Source organism: Dreissena polymorpha, unplaced genomic scaffold, assembly GCF_020536995.1.
Source record: "Dreissena polymorpha isolate Duluth1 unplaced genomic scaffold, UMN_Dpol_1.0 chrUn083, whole genome shotgun sequence".
Lineage (NCBI taxonomy): Eukaryota > Metazoa > Mollusca > Bivalvia > Myida > Dreissenidae > Dreissena > Dreissena polymorpha.
In genome coordinates this window covers 334-27,099 of record NW_026273397.1, presented here as the reverse complement: position 1 = coordinate 27,099, position 26,766 = coordinate 334, and the positions used below count along the sequence as shown (strand labels likewise).

At 34.9% G+C, this 26,766-nt stretch overlaps 3 protein-coding genes across 5 annotated transcripts in view; 2 read left to right on the top strand and 1 right to left on the bottom strand.

The window, feature by feature from the left end:
• The window catches only part of LOC127864017 (uncharacterized), a 108,496-nt gene extending 91,458 nt beyond the window's left edge, over positions 1-17,038 (top strand). The window contains exon 8 of the transcript XR_008041381.1: positions 16,862-17,038. The gene's annotated coding sequence lies outside the window, so the exon portion shown is untranslated. The remainder of the gene's footprint in view (positions 1-16,861) is intronic.
• LOC127864016 (uncharacterized) lies at positions 8,726-16,408 on the top strand. Of its 3 annotated transcripts, XR_008041378.1 has the most exons (8): positions 8,726-9,012; positions 9,175-9,764; positions 10,152-10,299; positions 11,410-11,551; positions 11,815-11,904; positions 12,748-12,908; positions 14,957-15,142; positions 15,782-16,408. XR_008041378.1 is itself a non-coding variant. In XM_052403682.1 (4 exons), exons 1-4 carry the CDS (start codon positions 11,889-11,891, stop codon positions 15,893-15,895), a joined length of 477 nt encoding a protein of 158 aa, XP_052259642.1. In that variant the 5' UTR covers positions 11,612-11,888; the 3' UTR covers positions 15,896-16,408. The 3 variants fall into 3 exon arrangements, 1 of the variants encoding a protein (XP_052259642.1); XR_008041379.1 differs by lacking the exon at positions 12,748-12,908; XM_052403682.1 differs by lacking the exons at positions 8,726-9,012; positions 9,175-9,764; positions 10,152-10,299; positions 11,410-11,551 and having other exon boundaries at positions 11,612-11,904.
• A 4,015-nt stretch (positions 17,039-21,053) lies between the features above and the next one.
• On the bottom strand, positions 21,054-24,850 carry LOC127864018 (ecdysone-induced protein 74EF-like). Its single transcript, XM_052403684.1, has 4 exons — positions 24,711-24,850; positions 23,614-23,877; positions 23,022-23,225; positions 21,054-22,051 (listed from the first exon to the last, which is right to left on the bottom strand). Exons 3-4 carry the CDS (start codon positions 23,177-23,179, stop codon positions 21,703-21,705), a joined length of 507 nt encoding a protein of 168 aa, XP_052259644.1. The 5' UTR covers positions 23,180-23,225; positions 23,614-23,877; positions 24,711-24,850; the 3' UTR covers positions 21,054-21,702.
• Positions 24,851-26,766: the final 1,916 nt, after the last annotated feature.

The following is a 26,766-nucleotide window of genomic DNA, read 5'->3' as shown; positions in this document are numbered from 1 at the left end:
CGTTTTCAAATTGGTCAGAACCTGTATCCACTTCCCTATCTGAGGGATGTTGTTGTGTGATAAATCAAGGGTCTCCAAGCTGACCAGACCCGCGAAGGAATCGTCCATTATTTCTACGATGCCGCAATCTTGCATGGAGAGAAATCCGAGTTCGGTAAGATTCAGGTTTCTGAACATCGCATCTGGCAGGTGTTCCGGATAATTGCCGTTCCTGTTTAAAGAAAGATACTTGATGTGAAGGTCTCGCAAAAAATCCAGATTCCACGTTCTGGAAACATTTATGTTTATCAGACTGATATTCGTTAAAGTGTTCTGTAAACTCACAAAAGCATTCTTATCAATGTGAGTAAATTGATCTGCTATTTTCAGATCGGACATCCTCAAATAAGACAATGTTTGATTAGTGATTCGATTGATTGATGTATTGTGCAGAACGAATTCCCGGATGGTTACATTTTCGATCATTTCAAAATTCATTTTCTCTGTAATTCTGTTACCGGTACAGTTAATTGAAGAAAATTCCGAATCGCTGTGGTCCAAATTATCATGTTCCTTTTGACAATAGCAAAGAAAATGCTTGGGACAATTCATGGCGATTGACGCGGTAATCAAACACATTATTGTTGGTAGTGTCTTGCAGAGCATCATGGTTTGTCACGTGATCGGCTCAGTCATCAATCTGAAAATAAATAAAACAATCCCTTCGATTTTAATTGTTGTTTTCCAGTAGTTATATTCGAATATAATTTGTTTTATCAATGTCGGCAAGCAAATTGCAATACTGTACACGAAATAACACTAATTGGAAATGTTAAAATATAAATAAAATAATTACGCTTCAAATATGATGTGTGAGCATAATGGAAACGGTCTCTTCTTACAATTTTTTAACAATCAGAGTTTTGCTTTCATTTCCACTTGAAAATTGTACGTGAAAATCTAACTATCACTTCAGAGTGTAGTGGATTAAATTATTTATTTTTCATACAAACACATATTTAATATTGGCAAAACATGCAAAAAATGTTATAAAGGTGATCAAATAATCTAATGTATGCTAAATGCCTTTAAAATGAATAAAAAACCAATACCCGCAAAGTTTAACCGTTCAATGCAAACATGCACGTATTAAATGTATAAGAAACCTTTGCAACAACACAACACTAATTATAAAAACTGGTTTAAAGAATTTAAGTTATCATTGCAATATATTGTAATAATATTGCTTTCAGCCACTACGTTCTCCCGTGAACAACCAGCATTAATTTTGGCTGGAAGGAATAATAATTAAAAATTTAAGACATACCATTAATTTGCGAAAGACATTTATCTGCTTTTGCAATTATCAGCAAAGAGAAGTACTTGTTATTGAAGTTTGGCTGAGCACATTTTTTCTGGCCTCCAAAACGGCGTGTATTACCGTAATATGTTAGATGGGTGGAATATTTATACTCAATTTCGCTGCCTTATATGTTGCCGGCAGTATTCGAAATATAGTTTGTATCTTTATATCGTTTTTTTTAAATATTCAAGTAATCTATCAGCTCGAGAACAGTTTGTTGAACATAATTTTTATTTTCTTTATTTATTATGCACGCGCGGTATGCTCGCATATTATCATCGCTAACTAGAAAGCTACTGCTATAAGCCCTGTGTTTATCATGTCGTGTGCGATTGCTGAATTATTTAGTTGAAGCATGTTCCTTTTTTACTAATATGCGGCCAATATTTCGTTCCATATAATAATCCCTAATATCCTAATAACATCTGACGTATTTTTTTATTTGTGATGTGTCGATACGTCTGAGGATTCTAGACTGAAATATGATCCTGGCGTAATGGGAATTCTCCGTAAGTCATTACCCATGAGTTCGCCATCAGCGTTTCATATTTTCTAAGCTATAAACCTTTTCTTTTGAAGCCTCGGAAAGTACACTCTTTTGCCAACTGAGATTATCATTTGTATTTTAGGCGTCAAAAAGAAAATGTAATGACTTAATTATAATAATCAGTTATGTCTTTATTTGATTCCCCAGTTGATTCCCCCAGATTCAACCGGGAATCCAAAACTACCCCGGGCGTAAAAAATATCAATGGTATCTCTATGAAAGTAATTAAAGTTCAATAAGCGCCTTAATTTCCAATAATGTATCTTATGTTTGTGCACTATCAATGTGTTATTTGAATTAGAGTTATTTATAATGTACTTTTTAAACACGTGGTTATAGTAAAGTAACACTTAAACCCCGAGAAAAGTGATGTTCTGCCCGTCGGGCCGAAAGTTTTTTGTCTGAATGAAAAACTCTTAAATTTTTAAGTACAATACATAGCATTCCAAAGACCTCTTTCGGAATATAATAAAAGAGTTATTTAAGTAGTTTGTTTATGTGTACATGTAAAATGTGATATAATATACATTACATGAAATAAAGCCTGCATTTGTTTCTGGCACATAATTGGCCTTTCTTACAGACACGATTGTATTAATACGCTAGAACATACCCTATTGACACATTCTTGCCCTCTTAAAAGAGAAGAAGCACACTGCTGAATGAAATAATTGTTTTTTAAAGAGATAAATACATATTGCAAAAATAAGTCCAAATTGCTTTTTCGATTTAAAAATCATCATTTGTAAAGGCACGATATTAGAATTTTAGTCAGTATATATGTAACCATTATATATAACAAACTTTTAATGTATGTATTGTCCTAAAGATAAGGGTTAAAAAGCGAAGTCTTACTAGCATGTCATCTATAGTAACATTTTCAACAAGAAAATGTTACATTGAACAAATGAGCATTTATTTCAAATGTCTTCATGTTAGAATGTTCTACTGACGAAAATATAAAAGGAAAAATAACCAAACGTCATATATATCTATATACATGACGTGACTGGGAAACAAACAAATCGCCACGAGAAAGGGCAACACCGCCTCTAAAGTCCAATCGAAGTATTTATTATTTCAAATTAATTTACATAAACACTTACAATTTATAAAATAAATAGTGTTTTTCCATGTGCGCATTTAAAATGCATAGCTTAACACTTTGAACTAACTATTACATATAATTACATATAATTAGACTTTAGTTACAATACATATTAAAGATAATTAAATATTGTGTTTTTATTCAAATCTCGTTTAGAATGGAGATTATGTGCATTTTCACCTAGAAGTAAAAGTATTAGTGATGTTATTAGTTATACAATAATACCAAACGTCGCATCAATAATAATAATAATAATAATAATAATAATAATAATATTATTATTATTATTATTATTATTATTATTATTATTATTATTAATAATAATAATAATAATAATAATAATAATAATAATAATAATAATAATAATAATAATAATAGAATATCTGCCAAGTGTACACAATTATAATAGCTTTGTCGGTCATCGATGTATCTCTCACATAGGCATAACAAATACTTATTTAAAACGAATCTGTAATTATATATTAGTCTAAGTAAATAAAAAAAATATAATATTCAGTCATACAATACTAAAACTTTATCTAAAAATAACTTACCTAGCTTTTTATTCTCATAGTTCAAGTAAATAACCAAGTGTAACAAGTCAAATAAACACCACGACTGGTGCTTATGTATCCCGGCAACCAATTTCGATATATTTTCTTCTCGAACAGGAGGCCAATGTATGTTGCCAAATTTCTCTCCACCAATAGATTGTTATACGAAAACTCACATGGGATACAAATGCTCCGGGCGTCTAGGCATTTTGATCAGATTAATGCCATTGATTTATACGTTCCATTTACTCTAGTATTTCAGGGAAATAATGCGTAAAGTGTGTAATATAGTCCCCGGTCTAACTTATAAAAGATACAAATTATACGGAAATGAATTTTAATTATTTATTTTGACGGTTAAAAAAAGTTTCTTCATTCATCATTTCGAGATGAATTAGTTATATTTTGCATGATCAAAAAGTAAACTGTAAGTATAATTTGTTTACAAACGACGTTATTCTTGTTGATATTTTGTAACAAGGGTTCATTTTTGTAAATGATGTAGGTTGACAAATGACGATCATTTTTTGAAAATAAGGTACATTATGTTTAGAAAACCGTGAAAATGTAAAGAAGTCGTCAGGTTATAGTCCCGCAATGTAAATGTATTTGGAATTAAGTTTTGTCTACATATAATTTATTGAAATACTGAAACTCCTGAAACGTTATAAAGAGAGAAATATGTATAAACACACGGCAGTCGTTTAATTAAGGCTATGGGTCATATGCTAGTAGACTACAGTAGAAAATTACAATAAGACACTTAAGTTACTTAATGGTTAATCATTAACCATAGAAACAACTTTTTGAGAATCAAGCAATCCCTTTTTAAAATTTGTGTAAATTTTGAATTGATATGTATCTGTAAATAAGTGCCTCAATTCTCTGTAATTTCAAATATTGTACATTTTAGTTAATGTCTGTAAGTAAGTATCTCATAAAAACGTTTATTTTTATATCTTTGAAGACAAGCAATGGAGATCCGCTGGCGCTCGCTTGCCTGTCAATAAATCAACAGCCTTCTTGAAATAAAAGCCTATTCTCAGCGACACGTTGAGGTGGTAACAGAAGACAGCAGGTGTCTGGTATGTTTCAGATGAAGTCCTTTGGGTCACATAACTATAATTACTGGCATTTCCAAATGTGTGGTTGGCATGCAGACTGGGGGGTGAGCATAGTGGCTTGTAAATACTTAAGACTTTTCTTTAACATCACATACTGTAACAAAACGTAAACATAAAATTTTACAATTACACTTTCGATGTGTGAACAGAATAATACACATGTATAGTATTGTGTCATCCATCGTGGCCTAAGGTCAGCCAGATGTTGCGTGTGAGACTCGTGGACTAGTGAACATTTTACTCCCGATTCCTATCCTTTGCACTTGGCCTTTGAACTTTGCAGTCGTTCATCCTATATCAACCCAACGCTGTATAGAAACGGATGCATAAAAGAATATCCTTCTTACGCTCTTCCCGTATGTCATTCGATAAAAAATGCCCTAAGTACTAGGCCACACGTATTTTATTTTAGCAGCAGGATAGTGCTTGTAATCGCCTTTAAACAAACTTTCAAGCTTAAAAATAAAGCGTATGATTTTAGGATCTTGGAATTTAACACACGTGGTCATTTATAATGAGCCATGTGCATTATTTTAATTGCACACTTTATAAACTGCAGTTGCATCCGTAACTCAAAAACAAGTAAAAAAAACAACAAGAATTAAACAGTGCAAATAATTTCCAAACAGAAAAAAAAATGATTTCAAACAATTTAAAAAAAAAATCCCGTTTTTAAGTTATAAACAATGCGTTCCCGTGAAATTATTAACCTTGCAAGTGTCTCTGTTTCTAAAATGCAGAATACTCCAATGATGACAACGCTTTAGACATCGGTTGAGGATGATCAACAATAGCACATGACAATATGAATACATGTTTGGGAAATAGCTCAGAAATTTCATTAAGACTTTTTCAGCTTCAGGCAAATCATCGAATATTTTTGACACACCATATTACAATATAGAAATAAAACAAAAGAAAACATTTTGTCATTCATTTTAACGCGCTCTACGTTGTTGTTTAAGGTTCCAAATGCGTACACTATACTGCGCTTGCAATTCAAGATGAATATACCGCATACTAAACGCAAATATATTTTATGGCAAAATACGTGTCTGTAATAAATAATTCGTCAAACTGTGCTCTTGACCATGTTGAGTCTGTCCACAAGGCAATGTGTATGTCAATCGACTATTTAATTGACATCACTATGGACTGACTTGACTGATATTTACCAATGAATATAGATATATCGACTCTCTCAAATAAGGATAATCGTAAATATCGATACTTAATCAAACCCTGTTTATGCGTTGATGTTTTTGAAACGATATGCAAGACAACACTTCAGTCGTAAAAGACTTCCGACAAAAGTGCAAACGCAGTTATAACAACAGATGTAGGTAACACATAAATGCCCTCTCCCTCAAACTTGCCTGAATCTTCATTATGTCCATACCCCACAGTTATAAATCAGCCACCGAAGAAAATCTGTTAACGTGTATAGAACAAAATTATCGCAATCAATCGTTCCTTTAACCCTGATTTTAAAATTTGTTAGAACCGAAAACGTAACTTTACTAAAATTATCATTATGTATTTCTTAACCTCATGTAGAAACTTCACTGCAATACTGGTATGTGCTATTTGAAACATTTTAACCATATCTATACTTAAGATTAATTTGTTTTACACATTGGGCATCAAATGCAGGCAATATGAAATGAATTAATGCGCATAGTATTTCTAACCTAACAAATGAATAAACAGTGTCACTGAAACCAGTACGAATTTTGGCATTTTGATCAGAAAAGCACTACCGGTAATCTAAAACAAAATCACAAAGGTTCACCATCCAATATACATGTATATTCAATATTCCTTTTATAATATATATCGTGTAGAAATTTGTCTGGCGTGACAATGTGCGTAGTTTTATATTTGTAAAGTTTTATTAACTGATAACTATATATTTGATATATAGCTGGTGAGAACGCTTTGAAATAAAGAAAATATGCGTATATGCACATCATGAACATGAGATGCCTTCTATAGCATCGTTCCTGCTGATGTCCTATTGGATTAATACGTGATATTTGGAAGGGTGCCACGCATGCAATGTATTTAGCGCCTGATGGATGACAAGACGACTAACACTGACAGGAAATCTACCATTTCCCCTGAAAGATCAGCACTCATGGACTTGCTTAATTTATTATTAATAGATATGCTAGATGGACATAGATGTACGTTGTTTCGGACATGACATATTACTGAGAGAAAATTCCAACGTGTTGGCTATCAGAATACCCAAAAAAGGTTTCCAACTTTTATACCTTTTGTATTTTTAAGTTTTAACAACATGCCTGTCTTGTTTAAAGGCTTAAAGCAATTGTATTTAAGTTGACAACGATTGCAATTTCATTGACTGATTTGTCTTGTTTAAGAAACTGTTTTTTAAATAAATTAAACACAACTGGTGTAACAGTGAGTGTTTAAAAAACAACATTTATTTTATTGGGAAATCGAAACGTTTACGCATTTAATAATTTTATATACATAAATTTGACGAATATATTGTTTTATATTTAACATATTTGACCGTAATCATTTAACTGCACGTAGATACAGTCAGACATGATTGAGATGGTTCTTCAGTAGCATACATTTTACGAGTTTATAGTTTCCTATATTTGCCTGCGGTTTGTTTGTGAATGTTTTGCACGAGTTAAACGCTACCATAACAATACTTAGTGAGATACGATTAAAATCTCTTCTATTATGGAAGTCAGTGCATTCTTCGTAACTGTACTTTGAATATGCATACATAAGATAAGTGCAAAGTCCATATTGCACGCTATACATGATCAATCGGTGAAAAGAGTTATATGGTACATTCATATAATGTAGGATGTTTAAATGGATTGGTTCCACATCCTGCCCTATGCCCATTCTTCGTAGTATGTCAACTTTGGTAAAATACACAAAATCAGGTCCAGTTAGTTGCAGTTAATACATTCAGTAATGATATATGAAGCACTGATTTTCAGAAGAACTATATCGTGTGCGTGCAAGCATTGTTATAATACACACTGGCAAATTAAAATATTTGAGCATTGTTTGTATGCCATGTCACTCTACATAAATAAGGTAAATATAATTTGCACTTGCCGTTTAATTGTCTGCTTTTAAACAGAGCTTTCAACTAGTTTTCAAAAAGAAATATATTAAACAAATACTTAAAAAGATGAATATCTAAACGCTGTATACTACTTTTAATAACATCTTATTCTAAGCTAAACATCGGCTTTTGCATTGGCTTAACGTGTATTCACCTCCAAAACGAAGAGAACCTAGTGTTTAAATTCCCGGATATAATTATATTACAGAGGATTGAACGTTTGGGCTAAATTTTAAGAAGGGTCTTTAGTGTAGATAACTAATTTAGTTTGCCGTTTAATAGCATAACTGGAAGATTTCAAGATTTCAAGGAAGTATAATACCTCGACGATGGTATTTATGGCACGAAATAAAATATGCTTAAAGTAAAGGTCGATACATAAACTACAGTTTATATAACCCTGAATTTTACGTAATTAAGATTAATATGTTCATAGTTTTTTTTTCAAAGCGTTTTTTTTTCTTTTTTAAGCAAATCAATTAAAATTCTCAAACACTTATTTATTTTGTTAAGCGCCTTATAATCTTTATAAGCGTTATAATAATTGAAGGAGTGCCCATTAAGGAGACGCTATATGTAAAGCTGCAGGTATATTTTATCCTCTTGCAAACTCTAACTTTGTATAGTGTTTTTATGTTTCATAAATACGGGAAAAATCCGATTAGTCAATATGTCAATCAGGTCAATTTTAGCACAAGGACATGAGTCAACGCTTATGATGATTGTTACCGCAACTTGAACATTGCACTTAGTTACTTGATAACTAAAGGAACATACTTTGTTCTTAATGGTGTCGCACGGAGTCACCGTATATGTCATCCAGTGGATCGTCCGGATATATATCAATGGGATCATTAAACTCCGGAAGTTCTTTTCACCCCAGATTACTATTAAGCATATATGACCACATATTTCGAGTATGTGGAAAGAATAATAGCGTTATCTTAATGCTATTCTGTTTGCAGTCCAAAGTAGTTAATGTGATGTTGAAACTCAGTGAATATACTATTTAAAGTGATTAAATTGCAATGCATATTTTCAAAAGATTGGGATTTACACATGCAAGGATAAAATCATACGTTAATAATTTCACGGTAGTAGTGTAGAAGTGATAGACTTACTACAAAATAATTAGTATATGTGAAATTACCAGCAATGTGGATAGCGATAATGAAGATTTTCTTGTTCCTTATTGCGATGCAAAGATTATGGTGTGGTAAGTTATGGGAAGAACATATATATAATACCGACTTCCATCCACACTATCATTGTGATTAAAACCTCAATTATGGTATTGCATACAAATAATACACACAAAAACTGTTTGCATTGTTCCATCTAACACTTTAGTTGTATGTTTTGTTTTTGTTTTTAACAGGTGCCTCTGCTAACGAAGATAATTATAAGGACTATGAATTGTACCCTACCTCAAAATCGTCTTGCAACAGAAACTGTCAAAAATGCATCGCTGAAAGATGTGAAAGCTGCAAACAAGGGCGGTATGGGCGGAACTGTTCACAGCTATGTCCAATAACTTGCGAGCATGACGTTTGCGATATGCAAACTGGCGACTGCACTTCCGGGTGTCGATTTGGTTATTATGGGGAGAAATGCCAATACAGCTGCTTTAAACAATGCTTGTTAAAACCGCATGTCTGTCTCAAAAGGTGTTTCTCTGGGTGTAGCGATGGTTATTCTGGTCCGCAATGTGAATGTAAACCGCCTTGTCTCGAATGCGATTCTACTGGAGAATGCTTAAGGTGCCCACTCGGCAAGTTTGGGCTAACCTGCGAAAAGTATTGCTCGCGTAACTGTAAACACGGGATTTGTGACGTTAGAAATGGCTCGTGCTCCAGTGGATGTGATGGCGACTTTTACGGCCAGCATTGTAACATTACATGTCCTGGCACTTGTAGCAAGATCAAATACGGACCTTCCTGTCATGACGAGAGTGGGGCGTGCTTATTGGTAATTTGAGTGCATTTACAGTATTAATCGATGCTATAATTTACGGCAAATTTATGTTTATTTCGAACTGTAAGATTTAATAAATCGTGCGTTACAACACATTAATTAACGAGCTATGTGTCGTTCTATATCAAATATTACGCAAATCAATGTCGCTTTTCAAACAAAAACATAAACGGACATTTGTCTAGGATTAATCTTCATTGATTGGAAATAAAGCCGTAATGAGGTTTGGCTGGCATTAATGTTAATGTTTTGTGCTGACAGTATAGACGTTAAGATTCGTGTATTTTTAGGGGTTTTTGTACACAGGTTGACAAAACTTGTTAAAGAAAAGAATATTAAATATGTGTATATATAAGCAAACTAATGTTTTGTGTTGTCTAGGACTGTCCGGTCGGGTTTTATGGCCTACGATGTGCAAACGTGTGCCACCATTGTGTGGACGACATATGCATGAAGGATGACGGTGTCTGCACTTATGGGTGCATTAAGGGATACAGCTATGACGATGTTGGCAAAATGTGCATAGCAGGTATACTACTTCTACTACTAATACTACCACTACCATTACCTCTACTACTACTACTACTACTTCTACTACCTCTACTACTACTACTACTACTACTACTGCTACTACTACTACTACTACTACTACTAATACTACTACTACTACTACTACTACTACTACTACTACTACTACTACTACTGCTACTGCTTCTACTACTACTACTACTACTACTACTACTACTCCTACTACTACTACTACTACTACTACTACTACTACTACTACTACTACTACTACTACTACTACTACTACTAATACTACTACTACTACTACTACTACTACTACTACTACTACTACTACTACTACTACTACTACTATACTACTACTACTACACTACTCTACGACTACTACTACTACTACTACTACTACTACTATCTACTACTACTACTACTACTACTACTACTACTACTACTACTACTACTACTACTACTACCTACTACTACTACTACTTCTACTACTACTATTACTACTACTACTTCAACTACTGCTACTACAACAACAACTACTACTACTACTGCTACGACTACTACTATAAGGTCGCCGTGGTAATGGATATGGTGTCCGCCTAGCGTCCAGGAGTTCACGGGTTCGATCCCCACCGTGGTAGCGTTCTTTAGATCTCCCTTAAAGACACCCAAGTACTGGTTCTAGGCCCAGGAAACGGACTCGAGAGCGTTTATATAATCCTTGGGCTTTCGATAATAATAATAATAATAATAATAATAATAATAATAATAATAATAATAATAATAATAATAATGATAATAAATATAAACTACTACTAATAATAATAATAATACACTAAAACTAATAATAATAATAATATTCGTAAAATTATATTACGTTCGCACCTATGTATAGTTATAATTGTGGTTGCTGTTGTTTTTTGTAGTCGTTAACACAATTTTTAGAGTTTAACAATACGAATTGCAAAAGATTGGAGTGATTGGAGTTTAATGACAGCTGTTATATTCACTCGATTTTTCCGCCTCTCCACTTTTTCAAATAAAAGACCCTTTTTTGTTGTCTGACAAAACTCAACACCAATACATCCTCGGCTGCAATATTATTATATAGGTACCAACGACACGTTTATGGATCGCAGCAGCGCCCTTGTGTCTTCCACTTCTACAGTCGGTGTCGTACTCGGAGTTGTTTCGGGAGTTGTCGTGCTTATTGGCTGCGTGGTCATGGCAGCTATTTGTTACAGAAGAAAGGGGTTCGATTATAATAGACATATGATTATTATATTCATTTAATTAAAATCAAAATGGATTGTCACTGTAAGACCAGTATGATGCACATCTTTGTATGCATGTTTTGTTACTTATTCATGTAACATTACTATAATTTAAGTAATTAGAAAAAATGAATCCCATATTTGCGTAGTGGTGTAGGTGTTACACATTTTTTATCTGCTCTGAAAAAGTGAATGTGTTCATCTTACAGCAGTGTTCCTTTCTAAAACATTTTAATTTGCAGGCAAAAAACTTTTTAATGACTCGGAAGTGCACCCTCCTGTTGAGTTGCCAGCCATTTCTAATTCCACGTACGAAATGTTTGAAGATATGTGTAAGTAGTTATAAGTTCTTATTGGGTTATTTTATCGTCACGTCTACATCTTCTTCTTAAGATGTTCTATGTGTGTGATATTAGAAAATTATCTGCACATTTCCATATGTCGAGATTTGAACAATACGCGACTTACATTTACTGCTTATACAACTTGTGGAGATTTCAATATTGCAAACCGTAAAACATGTGTTCATGTTAACATTTGCGCGGCAGCACGTAGGCATGAATTTTTGTTTAGCTAAATTATCTACCATGCATCTGAACGGCATTTTTCTGTTGATTGTGGAGACAGATCCAGGCTTTGTGAAGAAACGTTCAACTCCTCCACGGCTATTTTAAATTGATTAATTTCTATTCAACCAAAAATACAACATCACCACATGCTTGCTTTATAATAAAACATAAAACTCACCTGCTCTTTTGTCCGAGACACATGAAATCCCCAAGCGGTGATCGGCTAATTTTGCATATATTTTTAACTCGATTGACAGATGAAATGTAAATCGTCTTTATTTATAAAAAAAATCGTTCCTAAGTATATATAAACATATGTTAAGTTTCTTGTTCGTGTTGAATTACATTTGGTTTAATTAGATATTCGCTTGTGCACTTTTGCTAAAACTATTTTAAACTAAATTTGCACCAGTAATTTACGTATTAAATATTGATTTGTATGTTTTGTTTCTTCGTATTGGACGTACTTTATTTAAGTTTTAAATTGCTTCTTTCTTATGAAACATTTTCTTTTCTTTTTTTAAATTTCAATCACAAAAAGCATTTTTGCATGCCGGTTTCCCGTCCACTTTCAACTTAAAGTTTATCTAATGTTTCTTCTCTAAGCTGGAAAGCGACCCGCGAATAATAACAAGTTTCCAGCACTGGGTGCCCAGATTCAAAGACTTCTCGGGAAAAACAACACAACCTCACCAAGTGTTTCAAATTTAGGATGCGTGAGCGAAAACTTTGGAAGCCCTGATGTAGATGTTAACTACATTACACCGGTAAATATGAATAATTGTATCAAACTCAGTAGTTTTTCAGTAATTTTACTGATTTAGATATTGTTTTATCACCGGAGGATCTTTGACATCAACTTGTGAAACCTTTGCAGGTCAGGGATCAAATGCAACTTTTACACTAAACGAATGTATACTACAATGCCCTTCAATGTCTGTTAAATGTTAACTCGACTTAATTGATATTCATATTAACTTTACATTAAGGGTCTGAGGTGCTGGGATTAAACGAAGCTCATTTGCTAGAAAGAAATCATTTAAATTTGTGTAACAGAATACTGAATGTAAAGATACCAACTCAAAATAATATGATTTATGGTGAACTAGGAAGGGCTTCTCTCCGTACCTATAAGAGCTGTAAATGTAGTTAGATGCTTGTTAAAAAATGTAAAATAAGACGACTGTAAATACGCTAAATATATGTGCAACACTATGTGCAGAGAAATGGAACGCAGACCAAATGTTAAAAACTGGGCTAATTATGTGTGTTGCCTTTTGCAATAACTTGAATTTCAATATGCATGCATGCTTATATCAAAATGTTAAAGTTACGAGTACATGACCTATTTCTACAAAACTGGCAAAATGAGCGAAACAATTCGTCAAGAGCTAAGACTTACGTAACTTTTTGTGATTTTAAAATACAACCGTATCTAACAAGTTTCAAAACAAACAACTTTAAAAGTATCTTAAGTAGACTCCGTGTAACTTCATATGCCCAAAGATGAAACCATTTTGTAATATTAACTATATACAGAAAATAGAAAAGTTGTATATTGATAAATACGATTGGAAAAAGTCAAATAACAATCTTGCATTATATGTGAACAAAACTATTAAACTACGAAACTTGTTAAATCTTAACTGTGATTATCCTTAGACAATTAGAACACATGCGTACATCCGCCATTTTATTTAGATTGATCATGATAACAAGGATAGATCTATCGCTTATTTTGTGTTTGTATATGAAAATTTACTCTGTTTGTATACAATGTACTAGTCATTTGACCACTCGTGTGTTATATACATAACATGTATATGATGTATACTCATGGACAATTGTCTATTTATAAACAATAAACTCTAAACGTTATCAAATTATGATTGTACGGCGGCATAAAGGGGACATAGGAAATATTTTATTTAACTATTTCTATGACGTGCGCACGTCATAGTTATGACGTGCGCACGTCAAGGCTATGACGTGCGCACGCGATAGATATGACGTGCGCACGTCATAGTTATGACGTGTCCACGTCATAGCTTTGACGTGCGCACGTCATAGAAATAGTTAAATAAAATATTTCCTATGTTATATTATTTAACTATTTCTATGACGTGCGCACGTCATAGTAATGACGTGCGCACGTCATAGCTATCGCGTGCGCACGTCATAGCCTTGACGTGCGCACGTCAAAACTATGACGTGCGCACGTCATAACTATGACGTGCGCACGTCATGTCTATCGCGTGCGTACGTAATAGCTACGACGTGCGCACGTCATAGACACTGTCAAACAAAATATTGCCTATGCCCCCTTTATGCAACTGTATGACGTGCGCACGTCATAGCTATTACGTGCGCACGTCATAGAGACTGTTACATAAAATATTGCCTATGTCCCCTTTATGCCACCGTATGATTGAGTTGTGTCAGATTAACAATATGAAATAATAAAGCAGACAAATTGAAGGTGGTGTTGACCGCTTGTATAGTATGGTTCTCTCAATTCATATATCTTGCAACAAGCTTTTGTTAAGATGCTTGCAATCAGTTCGTCTTCCTTTACAAACGATATACCCATGATACGAAGGGAATAATTTGAAGTAATGGCATACAGTAATCATTAATGTCGTAGCTCAGCTTTTATGCTTTATTTACAATTTTATCACGAACATTATCAATTTGCAATTGTGATGTTTTATAGTACGGGTTCCTGGTTGTCAATGTGATGTAAAAAGGAGATAGCTTATATATATGATTACAAACATTGTATATAAACAGCAGTTTCTATTTTAAAATCCTATAGATCAACAGTAACATGTACGACAGTATAGACGGGGATCAAGAAACGTCCGTGGCTCCGATAGGACTGGTTCATAATTCAGCTCCGTCATCAAACACAGCAAAGTCCCCGAGTATATTCTTTCGAGAGCCAGGTACCATCCATCCTAACATCGAAACACACAGAGAGTATCACAACGTCGATTTACCGGTAAGTCGCAATCTGCCGAATGCTGGTAACGGCGCGGTTGGTTACATCACACCAACGTAAGACGTAAGCTGGATTTCATGTATACATATAACGCTTTTATAATTCAAAAACTTTAAATAACTAAGATGTATGATGCGGCTATGGAACAATGTACGCATGTTTTCATGATAACCGTTGAAAGAGCGTAACATAGAATAATAGAAAAATAATTTGTCAAGTATCTAAGTAATTGTTATAGTCAATACAGTACGGTCAAGTAATAATATTAGTTCCGGTAGCGCGTTGGTGCTGACCCCGGATAAAATAATAAAACTATATATCATAAGACAAATAATATGCTTCTTATTAATAAATACATTTGAACTGAAGATCTATATTGTCGTTAGCGAATTATGAACAGATAGAAGTAAATAAGAGCAACTGGTAGATAAGTTCTTTTCTCACTTATTGCATGAATGATTTCTGGAAAGGCGTCTATGCAAATAACTTAGTTATAAGCGCTTGTCTGATGTCTAGGGTTGGAATGGTTTCTGTCAATAATGTGTCCATAATCCTATGGCGCGAATCCGTAAAATCGGAAGATGACACATATTTGTCATCAAAATGGCCAGAGGTCTATTAAAATGCTGTTTGTTTCAGGTTTCTCAAGTTAGAACAACAAACAGTCTAATGATCCCGTCCACATCCGACGGGTACGAAGCTGTCGGGTACGAAGGAAACATTTACACAGACCCGGACAATCTTGTGTTTTAATCGAGCAAGAAATAGACAGTGTTTTTGACTTTCTACTATATCCACACACGCAAGTGTTGGACCTTTCAAGACAGCGAATACAATTGGGAGTATACTACCTAAAGTTACGTCACTGACAAAATAGTCAATACCTACTGTGCAGCCTACGTGCAAAAAAACTCAGTAAGCAAGTCACGAACAGATAACAATAAAGCGCCACTTAAGTTTGGTGGGGATGGTGGAGACAAATTAAATACCGGTTAACACCAGCCGGCTTAAATATCAACTTGGGCTTTAATGTGCGAAAACGTGGAGTGCTTACGGTACAATTAGGCTTATTATCCATGGCATCAAACATTATATAGTTATACACAATGTGTGCAAGTTTGGTCGAGATTTAATGTAAAATAGCGTTCCTTGCTATTCCTATCAATTAAGAGTTGACGCGTTGTGGACGTCGGATTTATTTTCGGAGTACACTTTTTAAAGTAATGTATTCAATAAAATACCTTATCGTGCAGCTTACTTGCAAAAGACACAGTTATCATGTTACTTTCTGCAACACACAACAAAGCATATTCCACAATTGTGGCACGTCGGATTTATTTCGGAGTACACTTTCTAAACTAATGTATTCAATAATATACCCTATCGTGCAGCTTATTTGCAAAATACACGGTTATCATGTTACTTTCTGCAACACACAACAAAGCATATTCCACAAATGACTCGTTGGGATGAAAGCAAAGACCGTTGTATTCAGCGGTCACAAATTCAATGTTTGCCTTTTATTTTGGAAACGAATGGGCAAAAACTCAAGTAGAACAATATGGCTTACGATCGATTAAATACATTTGTATATGACTTAACAAAATATGTGCAAGTTTGTTCAAAATGAAATTAAAAATGAAGTTTCTATCATACCTCGGTCCTAGTATCATCTTTATAATATGTACGACGGATGGTTTATATTAGGGTACCCTTTAGGCTTACACAAGAAAACGTGTTCCCTAATCACCCATGGTTGTAGGAGCAAAGGGAAATAACTCCATTAAACAATTTCAATAGGTGTTTTAATCATTAATGTACAAGATTATATTGCTATACGCAATTTTAGCAAGTTTGGTCAATATTGAGTGAAAACTAAAGTTTATATCACAACAACACCAACTTGTTGACGTTTTATGGACAATTAATTATTTGGAGAGTATTCATATTAAAAGTAACGTAACAAACAAACTAACCAAAAACGTTCAAAAGGCTCAGTAAACGTGTTGCTTTCAGAAAAAAAAACGTGTCTCATAAATTTCATATTGGAGGGGGAGGAGGGAAGCCAAGTTACGGTTAATTTGCATGATACTTAAGATCGAACTACTTTGTGAAACACAACATGATAATACAGCTGATAAACCGTATAACAGTGTTACTAAGTAGAATTCCAAATTATTGAGAGGTTAAATAGAATTTCAAAGTTGTCTTGAGATAAAATGGAATTTCAAAGTTATTAAGAGTTTAAATATAACTGTAAAACTATTTAGAGAGAATATAAGTCACTCGAAGATTGAAAAGAATTTTAAAACTAATGTACAGGGTAAATAGATTTTCATACTAAATTTGAGGCAATAGAGAATTTCAAAATTAGTTGGAGGTTATATATTTTTAAATTTAAGTAAAGTTAACACGGTTTAGATACCCCCATTATTTAAATCCGAATGTTTGGAATACATTTAATAAACAAGGTCTTTGTGACCAAATGATAACAACATGTTGTATGGATCAATCAAACAATTATGTTCTCGAGAGGAATTTGATTATGTCTAGGGAATTCTAAACGCACCAGAAACCAATAGAAAAGGCCGCAGTAATTGCATACGTTCACTTGACCAAACATTATAGTCTTGCCTGACATGGCAGTGTAAATAATTAATGCGTTTTGTTGTTAGGGGGAATGATAGGAAAACGGGATTGCTACGAACACACGATAGCTGGAACAGAACTTTGTAGAGAACGGTCGAATTAAATCTGTTAACACGTCATTTGGCACTTCTTTTGTGATACTGCTGTAACTCCGTGGATGTTTTGCAGCAAATCATGCATTTGTTAGCGATATAGAGTGTGTCCGTGATTGTAAATTGTTTATATACTTTAAGGTGTATGTTGGTTGACTTTTCGCCGGTTTGAGTCATGTAATGGCGGGCAGTTAAACTTTTCAGATTTGTTTCGGGTAACTGGGTACAGTATCATAAACATTCAACTGACAACTACCATTTAACGTAGACACGGTTTCATGACCAGTCCTTACAAAAACATCCTTTACTTTTAAATAGACTAGTCCGTGTTTTCATAATGTAACCAAATTAACTCTTCCATAATAGTCGAGACGACGAATCTTTAGATCGACAACATTATAGAACATGAAGAGAATATTATTTAAGTACCGTTTAAAATGAATTCATTCGTCTCCGTGATGTGGGCGAAAACTCGATTGAAACGTTTCTCAATAACTCCTGCAATGGTATCACGGGTATAATTAATGACTCATAAAACTTCCAGGTCACATGAACTATGTATGCTCCCATTATGAAAATTGTGCATATCTTTTTATTTTTTTTGGTATATAATAATCAATTTACTTACCGATATCTCTAACATTTTAGTATTTGATATGTTTATCAATGTTATCAATTGGTTGTTAGATTCTGTTCTGAGTCTGTACAAACAGTTAATATGTGCGTACAATTCATTTACGGATATAATCGGTTTTGAACTGCGTTGATGTATCTTTATGGTGATACATGTAAGTAAAACTGAAGGTAACTTCTCCTAATAGATGTTGACCTTGAAAAAACATTAATCGGTAATGTCACATCCAGCAATGTTATGAATGCCGTGACAACTATCTTCATTATTTGAACCACTTTTATTGTACAATATTATGTACTAAAACATATAGATGCTTAACATACAGAAAAATTCGAGGGTTTCATAATTGAGTTGATAGTGGCTTTTTTTTCAATATTTCCACCAATGTCGACGACTGTTGCGCTGTGTATTAATAAAATGCTGTTTATGTATGCGTGTAATCTTAACACTTACAGTTCGACTTCTGACGACAACGATTACAGTCGCAACTCCACACAAACAGAGAGGAATTTATATAAGTGTCACATGGACCTTGTTGTCCAATCCAAAGCACAGTTAATGTGGTATCTGTATTATTACGAATAATGTTTACATGTGTAAATGTCTACGTGCAATATTTGCTTGAATAAAGTTTAAACTAAAATGCTGTTCCCCTGAGAACTTGGTGTACATAACATTTTATACGCAAAATTTCTCCTTAAATAAATCACGTTAGGAAAACTGGGCTTAATACATGTGCGTTAAGTGTCTTCCCAGATTAGCCTAAGTACAGGCTTATCAGGGACAACACCTTCCACTTGTAAAGATTTTTTTGTTTATAGGACCTATCTTCTTAACAAAATTTCAGTTAGGCTGAAATTCGTCACTGAGTAGCCTGTGCGGATTGCACAGGCTTATTGGGCAAGACACTTTTGCATTAAGCCCGATTTCCGAAAGCTTGGCTTATTTTGTGTTTATGAATACAGGCACTGTGGTAGAAAACACATAACAAATATTACAGGTTCTGTAATCCTTTGCAGTTTGCAATAGTGTTTCATTCTTAAAATTGTTTTAAGTATCAACTGTTAACGAAGAAGTCACATTTTCAGTTTTGATACATTTTATTTTGTTTACATGGATCTTTTTACAGATTTACATGAATATACAAATTTCCAACAAGAATATTGTACACTATTATACAATTCATCATATCTATAACAATATCAACAATCATGATGATATTCTACACACAGTGTCGGCAGAGTTCTACAAATAAATAGCAAACATGTATTATGAAAATGCTAATTAGAAGTAATTTATGAATACCATCAGTATGTACAGAGATCTATTATCTCACAATGATTGATGGTAATTTTGGTATGCATAGCAAATGAATGGGTGCTTTCCTATTCCAATGACAGAACTTAAGTTAAGGATTTAGGTTATTTGGCAAATGGCATGAACGTACATGACACATAATTGTCGAGACAAATAAAAGTAAAACAACCTTTTATGAAAAATTATTTTACTTTTCCAGTGAGAACACTCATCCTAATTATATCAAGGCAGCAAATAATGGAAGTTTTTTCTGAATGCTACTGGAACGAGTAAGGACGTGCTCAGAGGATTTGTTTCATTCATAAGTGTCATTAAATGCTATTTTAAAAAAACTACACTTGGAATAATTTACATTATGTAGCCCCAAGAGTATTTTCATTCATTCTGCCAATCTGTGAAACAGATCCTTTTACCTTAATTCTTTAAGATATACATGATATTGACTTCGCAAGATTGGAGCCTTCATGTTAGTTTACAAACATTGTGCACACACTAAACAGATGGAACTGCAGCACCGTATGCACCAACTTCATTTTGAGATTCAATAGGTTTGTAATACCTGCATATCTGAAACAGCATACACTGTTTGTCCATTGGATAAGCCAAGCCTAGGCTGAATGTGTATTAGTTTCCATATGAAGTGCAATAGCTTACCATGTTAGTCAGTTATATTAAATAACAGTCTCAGATGAAACACGACGATGTTATAAAATGCAGAATAGCCAACATTTCTCCTTTAATAAATTGATGATGAAGAACAAAGGGTATTTAGTAAATTTTAGTTAAATGGCTTCTAACTGACCCTGTCTGAGAAATATTTTAATATGGGCCATGCTCTGTGAAAATGGGTTTAATGCATGTGCGTAAAGTGTTGTCCCAGATTAGCCTGTGCAGTCCACACTGGCTAATCTGGGACGACACTTTACTCACATGCATTAAAAACTTTTTTCACAGAGAGCGGCCCATGTGTATTCATATTATAGCCCTGCACTCTTGCACAGTAATAATTTGCTTACCCTGTATCCCACTGTACAGGTCAGTAATTAGCTGTGTAACTTATCATGCATGGTCCTACTTTCACAAACATACTTCAGTCAATATTCTGGCTCATCTTTGATTACTTTTCTCAATATTTTAGATGAATTGGACAATCATGCTCAATTTGGTGTTCCCAATAACAATAATCACTTGGGTGGACACTCTAAATCTCATCTCTGAAATAAGGTCACACATTGTAATATTCATGATAGTGAGCCTGGTTCAAGGTACAAGGACCTTAATTCACAAAAACAAGGATGTTGAACTAAATCAAGACGGTTCTACCCATAATGGCTTTTGGCTACATTTAAGTTCCATGTAAAGCAAATGTCACAATAACGTGGACAACACCAAGCAATAGAGTAAATAAAAGCTTGTATTTCATGGTAAGTGTTTGAATCAAGAAATTCATGCCTCAAGTGACACTTGTTAAAATCCAGTTTGATTTCAGTACAGATTACGGTAGATTAAAACTTTCCATAGTATCTTTTTGAATAAGGCTTAAATATCAAGTTAATTTCCTAACACTATACTGGTACATTCCACATACACTAAGTAAAAGCAGGAACAACTTGTTAAAATCCAGAGGCCAGTATATTTACTATTTTGCACCATTACAATCTATGTAACACCTCATGTCTGTAGTTCTGACGATAAGCCTATTTTGTTTATCTATAACAATCTCTAAATACTAAAACAGTCCTTATATTTAGACATATAGGACTAATTTGTGGACTTCAACAGCTAATCTAGGACAATACTGGGACAATACTTTACACACAAGCATTAAGCCTGGTATTCACAAAGCACGGCTCAATTCCATTCTTCCCTCAGTAGTTTGGATACTGATTCTGATTATAATTTGAGTTCATCTGCGGTGGTGCATTCCCGCCATGCCGTAACTGTGCCATCAGAGCTGCTTGCTGACTCGCCGCCGCTGTTTTTGCTGCTGCTGTTGCTGCAGCAGCTGCTGTTGCTTGTATAGCAACTGCTGCTGCCGAAGCTGCTGTTGCTGCTGCAGTTGTTGTTTTGGGCCGGAGGTATGCGCTGCACAAAATTGTGGCAGGGCCTCCCATTACGGACTGACCCACAGTCTGACCCATGCGACTGTAGTTCCCTGTTGCCATGTTGAGGGTGTTGGGTGGGTTCATGCCACCTGCCTGCATGGGGATACGCCCACTGAAACAAAACAGGGAGTAAGGTTTGTTATTTTTAGTTTGTTTTAATAATCGGCAGAGCTTTCTTATCATTGAAGCAGCATTTGGCCGAAGTTAAACAAAATAGATTGATAAATTATTAAAGAAAGAATCCCCGAACTTTTGTATATTGTGAACATTTAAGTTGCAAACTTTAAAATGTTTGAAAATTTGAGTCCCAACATCTCAAAATTATACACAACGGAAATTCTCTATTAAGGCAAAAAGCCCTAATTGGATTATATACAAAACAAAACATTTTGGATATTGGTTGTAATTATATGATCATGATACTTGTTTTATTAATTTATATACTCCACTTACAAAAATGCAAAGTTTGATTCACCTAAATCATAGATGCATTAGTCCATTTAACGGATTATCCGATATGTCAAACTGTTTTGTGCTATAAAAATGATTAAGTAAGGCAACAAAGAATTGTTTAAAAATTGGACATCATGTAAATTTACCAAATGTAAATTTGGAATCAGATCTGTGTAAAATAACAAGCATAATTTAGCAAACTTAACTTGTGTAACCTTACGTGGATGTCTTTTGAGAACTGAACAATAATAATCTACAAGATCAAGTTAAGGAATGGACTTGTGTAAACTTACCTAGACATTTGCGACCATGACATACGAGTTAAAATATGTGGTATTATTTTGGATAATTTTTGCTTACTAACGGAAAGTTATGCATGTGGATAAAGCGTCATCCAAGATTAGCCTATGCAGTCCACAGGCTAATCAGGGACTCACTTTCTGCTTTTATGGACTTTTTCGTTTAAAGAAATTCTCTTCTAAATGAAAATCCAGTCTAGGCAAAAAGTGTCATCCCTGATACGCCTGTTTGGACTGCACAGACTGATCTGGGACTAGACTTCATGAACATGCATTAAGAGCAATTTTCCCCAGAGCAAGGCTCAATAAGAGAATGGTGTGTAAACTTACCTGGACGTATTTGAGAAGGGGACTTGCGTAGGCTGAGCCTGAGAGATGTAGTTTGCCTGCTGGGGTAAGGCCTGCATCATGGCCGTGTTCTGTGAGCTGGAGTAAGACTGGCTGAAGTTCTGTTGCATCATCTGTTCCATGGGGGGCTGTGACTGCATGCCGCCATAGTTGCTGCTGTATATATCGGGTTCATTGGACCAGCACCTGTGCAAGTAGAAACAGATTAGCAATGTTCTGGGACATCTGGGCTTGATGCATGTGCCTTAAGTGTCATTCCAGATTAGCCTGCGTAGTCTGCACAGACTAATCAAGGACCACACAATTAGAAGGAACCCAGCTTTCAGTAACTTCCCATAACAAAATATTAGCACTGTGGCATAGTGGATTTAGTGTGCTCCTAGCAAGTGGGATGTCATGGGTTTGATCCCTACGGTGGAAGCGTACGTTTGATCTCCTCAAAATACACACCATATACTGATTCTATCCAGGAAACAGACTCAATAGTGTGTTAATAAGATAAGGCTTAAGATGAAATTAAGCTAAAATAAATAGGTTTAGATCTAAACTGTTTGCACAGCCTATTAAAGCTCACCCTGATTCATAGACATCATCCCAGAGCCCGGGCTGGTTCCCGTCATGCTCCCGCCATACATTCCCGTGTCAGCCAGGTGGGGCTGGGGCATTCGCTGCTGAACCAGGCGCTGTCGAATAAGCAGCTTGTTCTGTTGAATATTATTGATGTTAGTTTGGGGCATGTAGGCGGGCCCACTGCCAGGCTGGCGTGCCCTCAACATTGACTGTATGGCTTCTTTGGAATTCTGGGGGAAATTGGGGTTGGCGTATCGCGGGCCCTGAACTGGAAGGAAATGGGTATCAATATTGAATGATATTGCTAATAAAAACCTTTAGGAATTGGTTGGGTCATGTGGGAATGATATTGCTAATAACAATCTTCCAAAATTAGTATGTTCCTGTGTCTATGTTTTAAATTCATTAAACTTACAAATGAAAAAGAACTGACATGTTTTCAGCATAAACTTTGTTTAATTACGTATCTAAGTCATGATTAAAAAGCGATGTGTTTGTGAAACACTATGTCCCCATATATATGACCTTGGACCTTGAAGGATGAATTGACCTTTCATCTCTCAAAATGTGCAGTTCCATGAGATACACATGCATGCCAAATATCAAGTTGCTAGCTTCAATATTGCAAAAGTGTACATTTAATGATCGATTTTGACCCATATATTTGACCTTGAAGGATGACCTTGACCTTTCACCACTCAAAATGTGCAGCTCCATGATAAAGTAAAAGTTGGGGCAAACAAACAAACCAACAGACAGGCAAAAACAATATGTCTCCCCACTATAGTGGTGGGGGACATAAACATGTACAGGAGTTGAAAATCTGGAGAAACATGGACCCTGAACTGAACAAACAGACTTTGTGGGGTCAATATGCCTCATTCAAACAGGACCTGAACTAAAACTCAAGACAATGTTACAGGAACAGATATTTTTCAGCCATGGTCAGTTAACCAGAAACAATTTTATCACCCAAAAGGTAAAACCCTTGCTAGTGATGTACCATATTAATAATAAGGCATATTACACTAATCATTTTAATATAACACATTAATATATAATATATCACATGAATGCATAGTAATGAAAGTTGTGACGTACCGTTGAGAAGCTCACTTTGCTGCATGGTTGGCTGGGGCATGTAGGGGGCCGGGGGCTGGCTGGGAGGGTACGCCCAGCTGGCAGCGGGTAGGGGCTTGGGGGGGTAGAGTGAGTCATGTAGCCTGTGGTGTATGGCCGTGGCATCGCTGAGAGTCATAATGGAACATGTGAATTTTCATAAATATATATTTTACGAATAACCCAGTTCGGGTAATTGAATATAAACACTCAGAGCTCAAATAGTAACAGAAGGAGACATATTATGAGCCTTGTTCTGAGAAACTGAGCTTAATGCATGTGCCTAGTATTGTCCCAGATTAGCTTGTACAGTCTGTGTAGGGTAATAAGGGATCACACTTTCAGCCTAAACTGGATTTTTGTTTAGAAGAGATTTCCATTAAACAAAAAAATACTATAAAAGCGTAAGTGTCATCCCTGATCAGCCTGTGCACAGGCTGATCTGGGACGACCCTTAATGCACAGGCATTGAGCTAAGTTTTCCCAGATCTTCTTATGATAATAAGGAAGTTCATTCTTTATGGCATGTTTCCAAAAGTACAAGACACACTCACAGACTAATTAAACTCATGGCATGTCATGTAATGGTCAATACAAAAATTAGAATTGTGAGTCTAATAACATGAAGCAAGTTAAAGCATTGTGCAACGCCAAACGAATGAATAATTTGGAAAGTTCTGTTGTTGTCCTATATTTTGGGAAACTACGACGATGGCTTATATAGGTAAACAAGAGGGCCATGATGGCCCTGAATCGCTCACCTGACTAACCAAATACAATCCCAACCCGATTTCATCAAGATAAACATTCTGACCAAATTTCATAAAGATTGGATGAAAACTGTGACCTCTATTGTCTACACAAGGTTTTTCTAATATTTGACTTTTGACCTAGTTTTTTACCCCAGGTGACCAAATACAATCCCAACCCAGATTCATCAAGATAAACATTCTGATCAAATTTTATAAAGATTGGATGAAAATTGTGACCTCTATTGCCTACACAAGGCTTTTCTATTATTTGACCTAGTGACCTAGTTTTTGACCCCAGATGACCCAAAACAATCCCAACCCAGATTTCTTCAAGACAAACATTCTGACCAAATTTCATGAAGATTGGATGAAAACTGTGACCTCTATTGTCTTCACAAGGTTTTTCTATTATTTGACCTAGTGACCTAGTTTTGACCTAGTGACCTAGTTTTTGACCCCAGATGACCCAATACAATCCCAACCCAGTTTTTATCAAGATAAACATTCTGACCAAATTTCATAAAGATTGGATGAAAACTGTGACCTCTACTGTCTACACAAACGAATTGTTGACGTTTTTCTATTATTTGACCTAGTGACTAGTTTTTGACCTCAGATGACCCAAATACAATCCCAACCCAGATTTCATCAAGATAACAATCTGACCAAATTCATAAAGATTGGATGAAAACTGCGACCTCTTCTTGTCTACACAAGGTTTTTCTATTTTTGACCTAGTTTTTGACCTAGTGACCTAGTTTTTGACCCCAGATGACCCAAATAAATCCCAACCCAGATTTCATCAAGATAAAGATTCTGACCAAATTTCATCAAGATTGGATGAAAACTGAGATCTCTATTGTCTATACATGGTTTTTTCTCTTATTTGACCTAGTTTTTGACCAGTGACCTAGTTTTTTGACCCCAGATGACCCAAATACAATCCCAACTCAGATTCCATCAAGATAAACATTCTGACTAAATTTCATAAAGATTGGATGAAAACTGCAACCTCTATTGTCTACACAATTTTTTCTATTATTTGACCTAGTTTTTGACCTAGTGACCTAGTTTTTGACCACAGATGACCCAAATACAATCCCAACCCAGATTGCATCAAGATAAACATTCTGACCAAATTTCATAAAGATTGGATGAAAACTGTGACCTCTACTGTCTACACAAACAAATTGTTGACAGATGCACGCACAACCACTCACGCACACACATTGGACGCCGGACATCACATCACACGGTCACATAAGCTCACCATGTCACTTCGTGAC

Bases quoted from the DNA above. Each gene is read 5' to 3' on its own strand.
- LOC127864016 (XM_052403682.1), top strand. The intron at 12,909-14,956 runs GTAAATATGAAT...AAAATCCTATAG, and splicing joins ATGTTAACTACATTACACCG to ATCAACAGTAACATGTACGA. The intron at 15,143-15,781 runs GTAAGTCGCAAT...TGTTTGTTTCAG, and splicing joins ATCACAACGTCGATTTACCG to GTTTCTCAAGTTAGAACAAC.
- LOC127864018 (XM_052403684.1), bottom strand. From the start codon at position 23,179: ATGCAGTCACAGCCCCCCATGGAACAGATGATGCAACAGAACTTCAGC. The intron at 22,052-23,021 runs GTAAGTTTACAC...GTTTTGTTTCAG, and splicing joins CCCTTCTCAAATACGTCCAG to TGGGCGTATCCCCATGCAGG.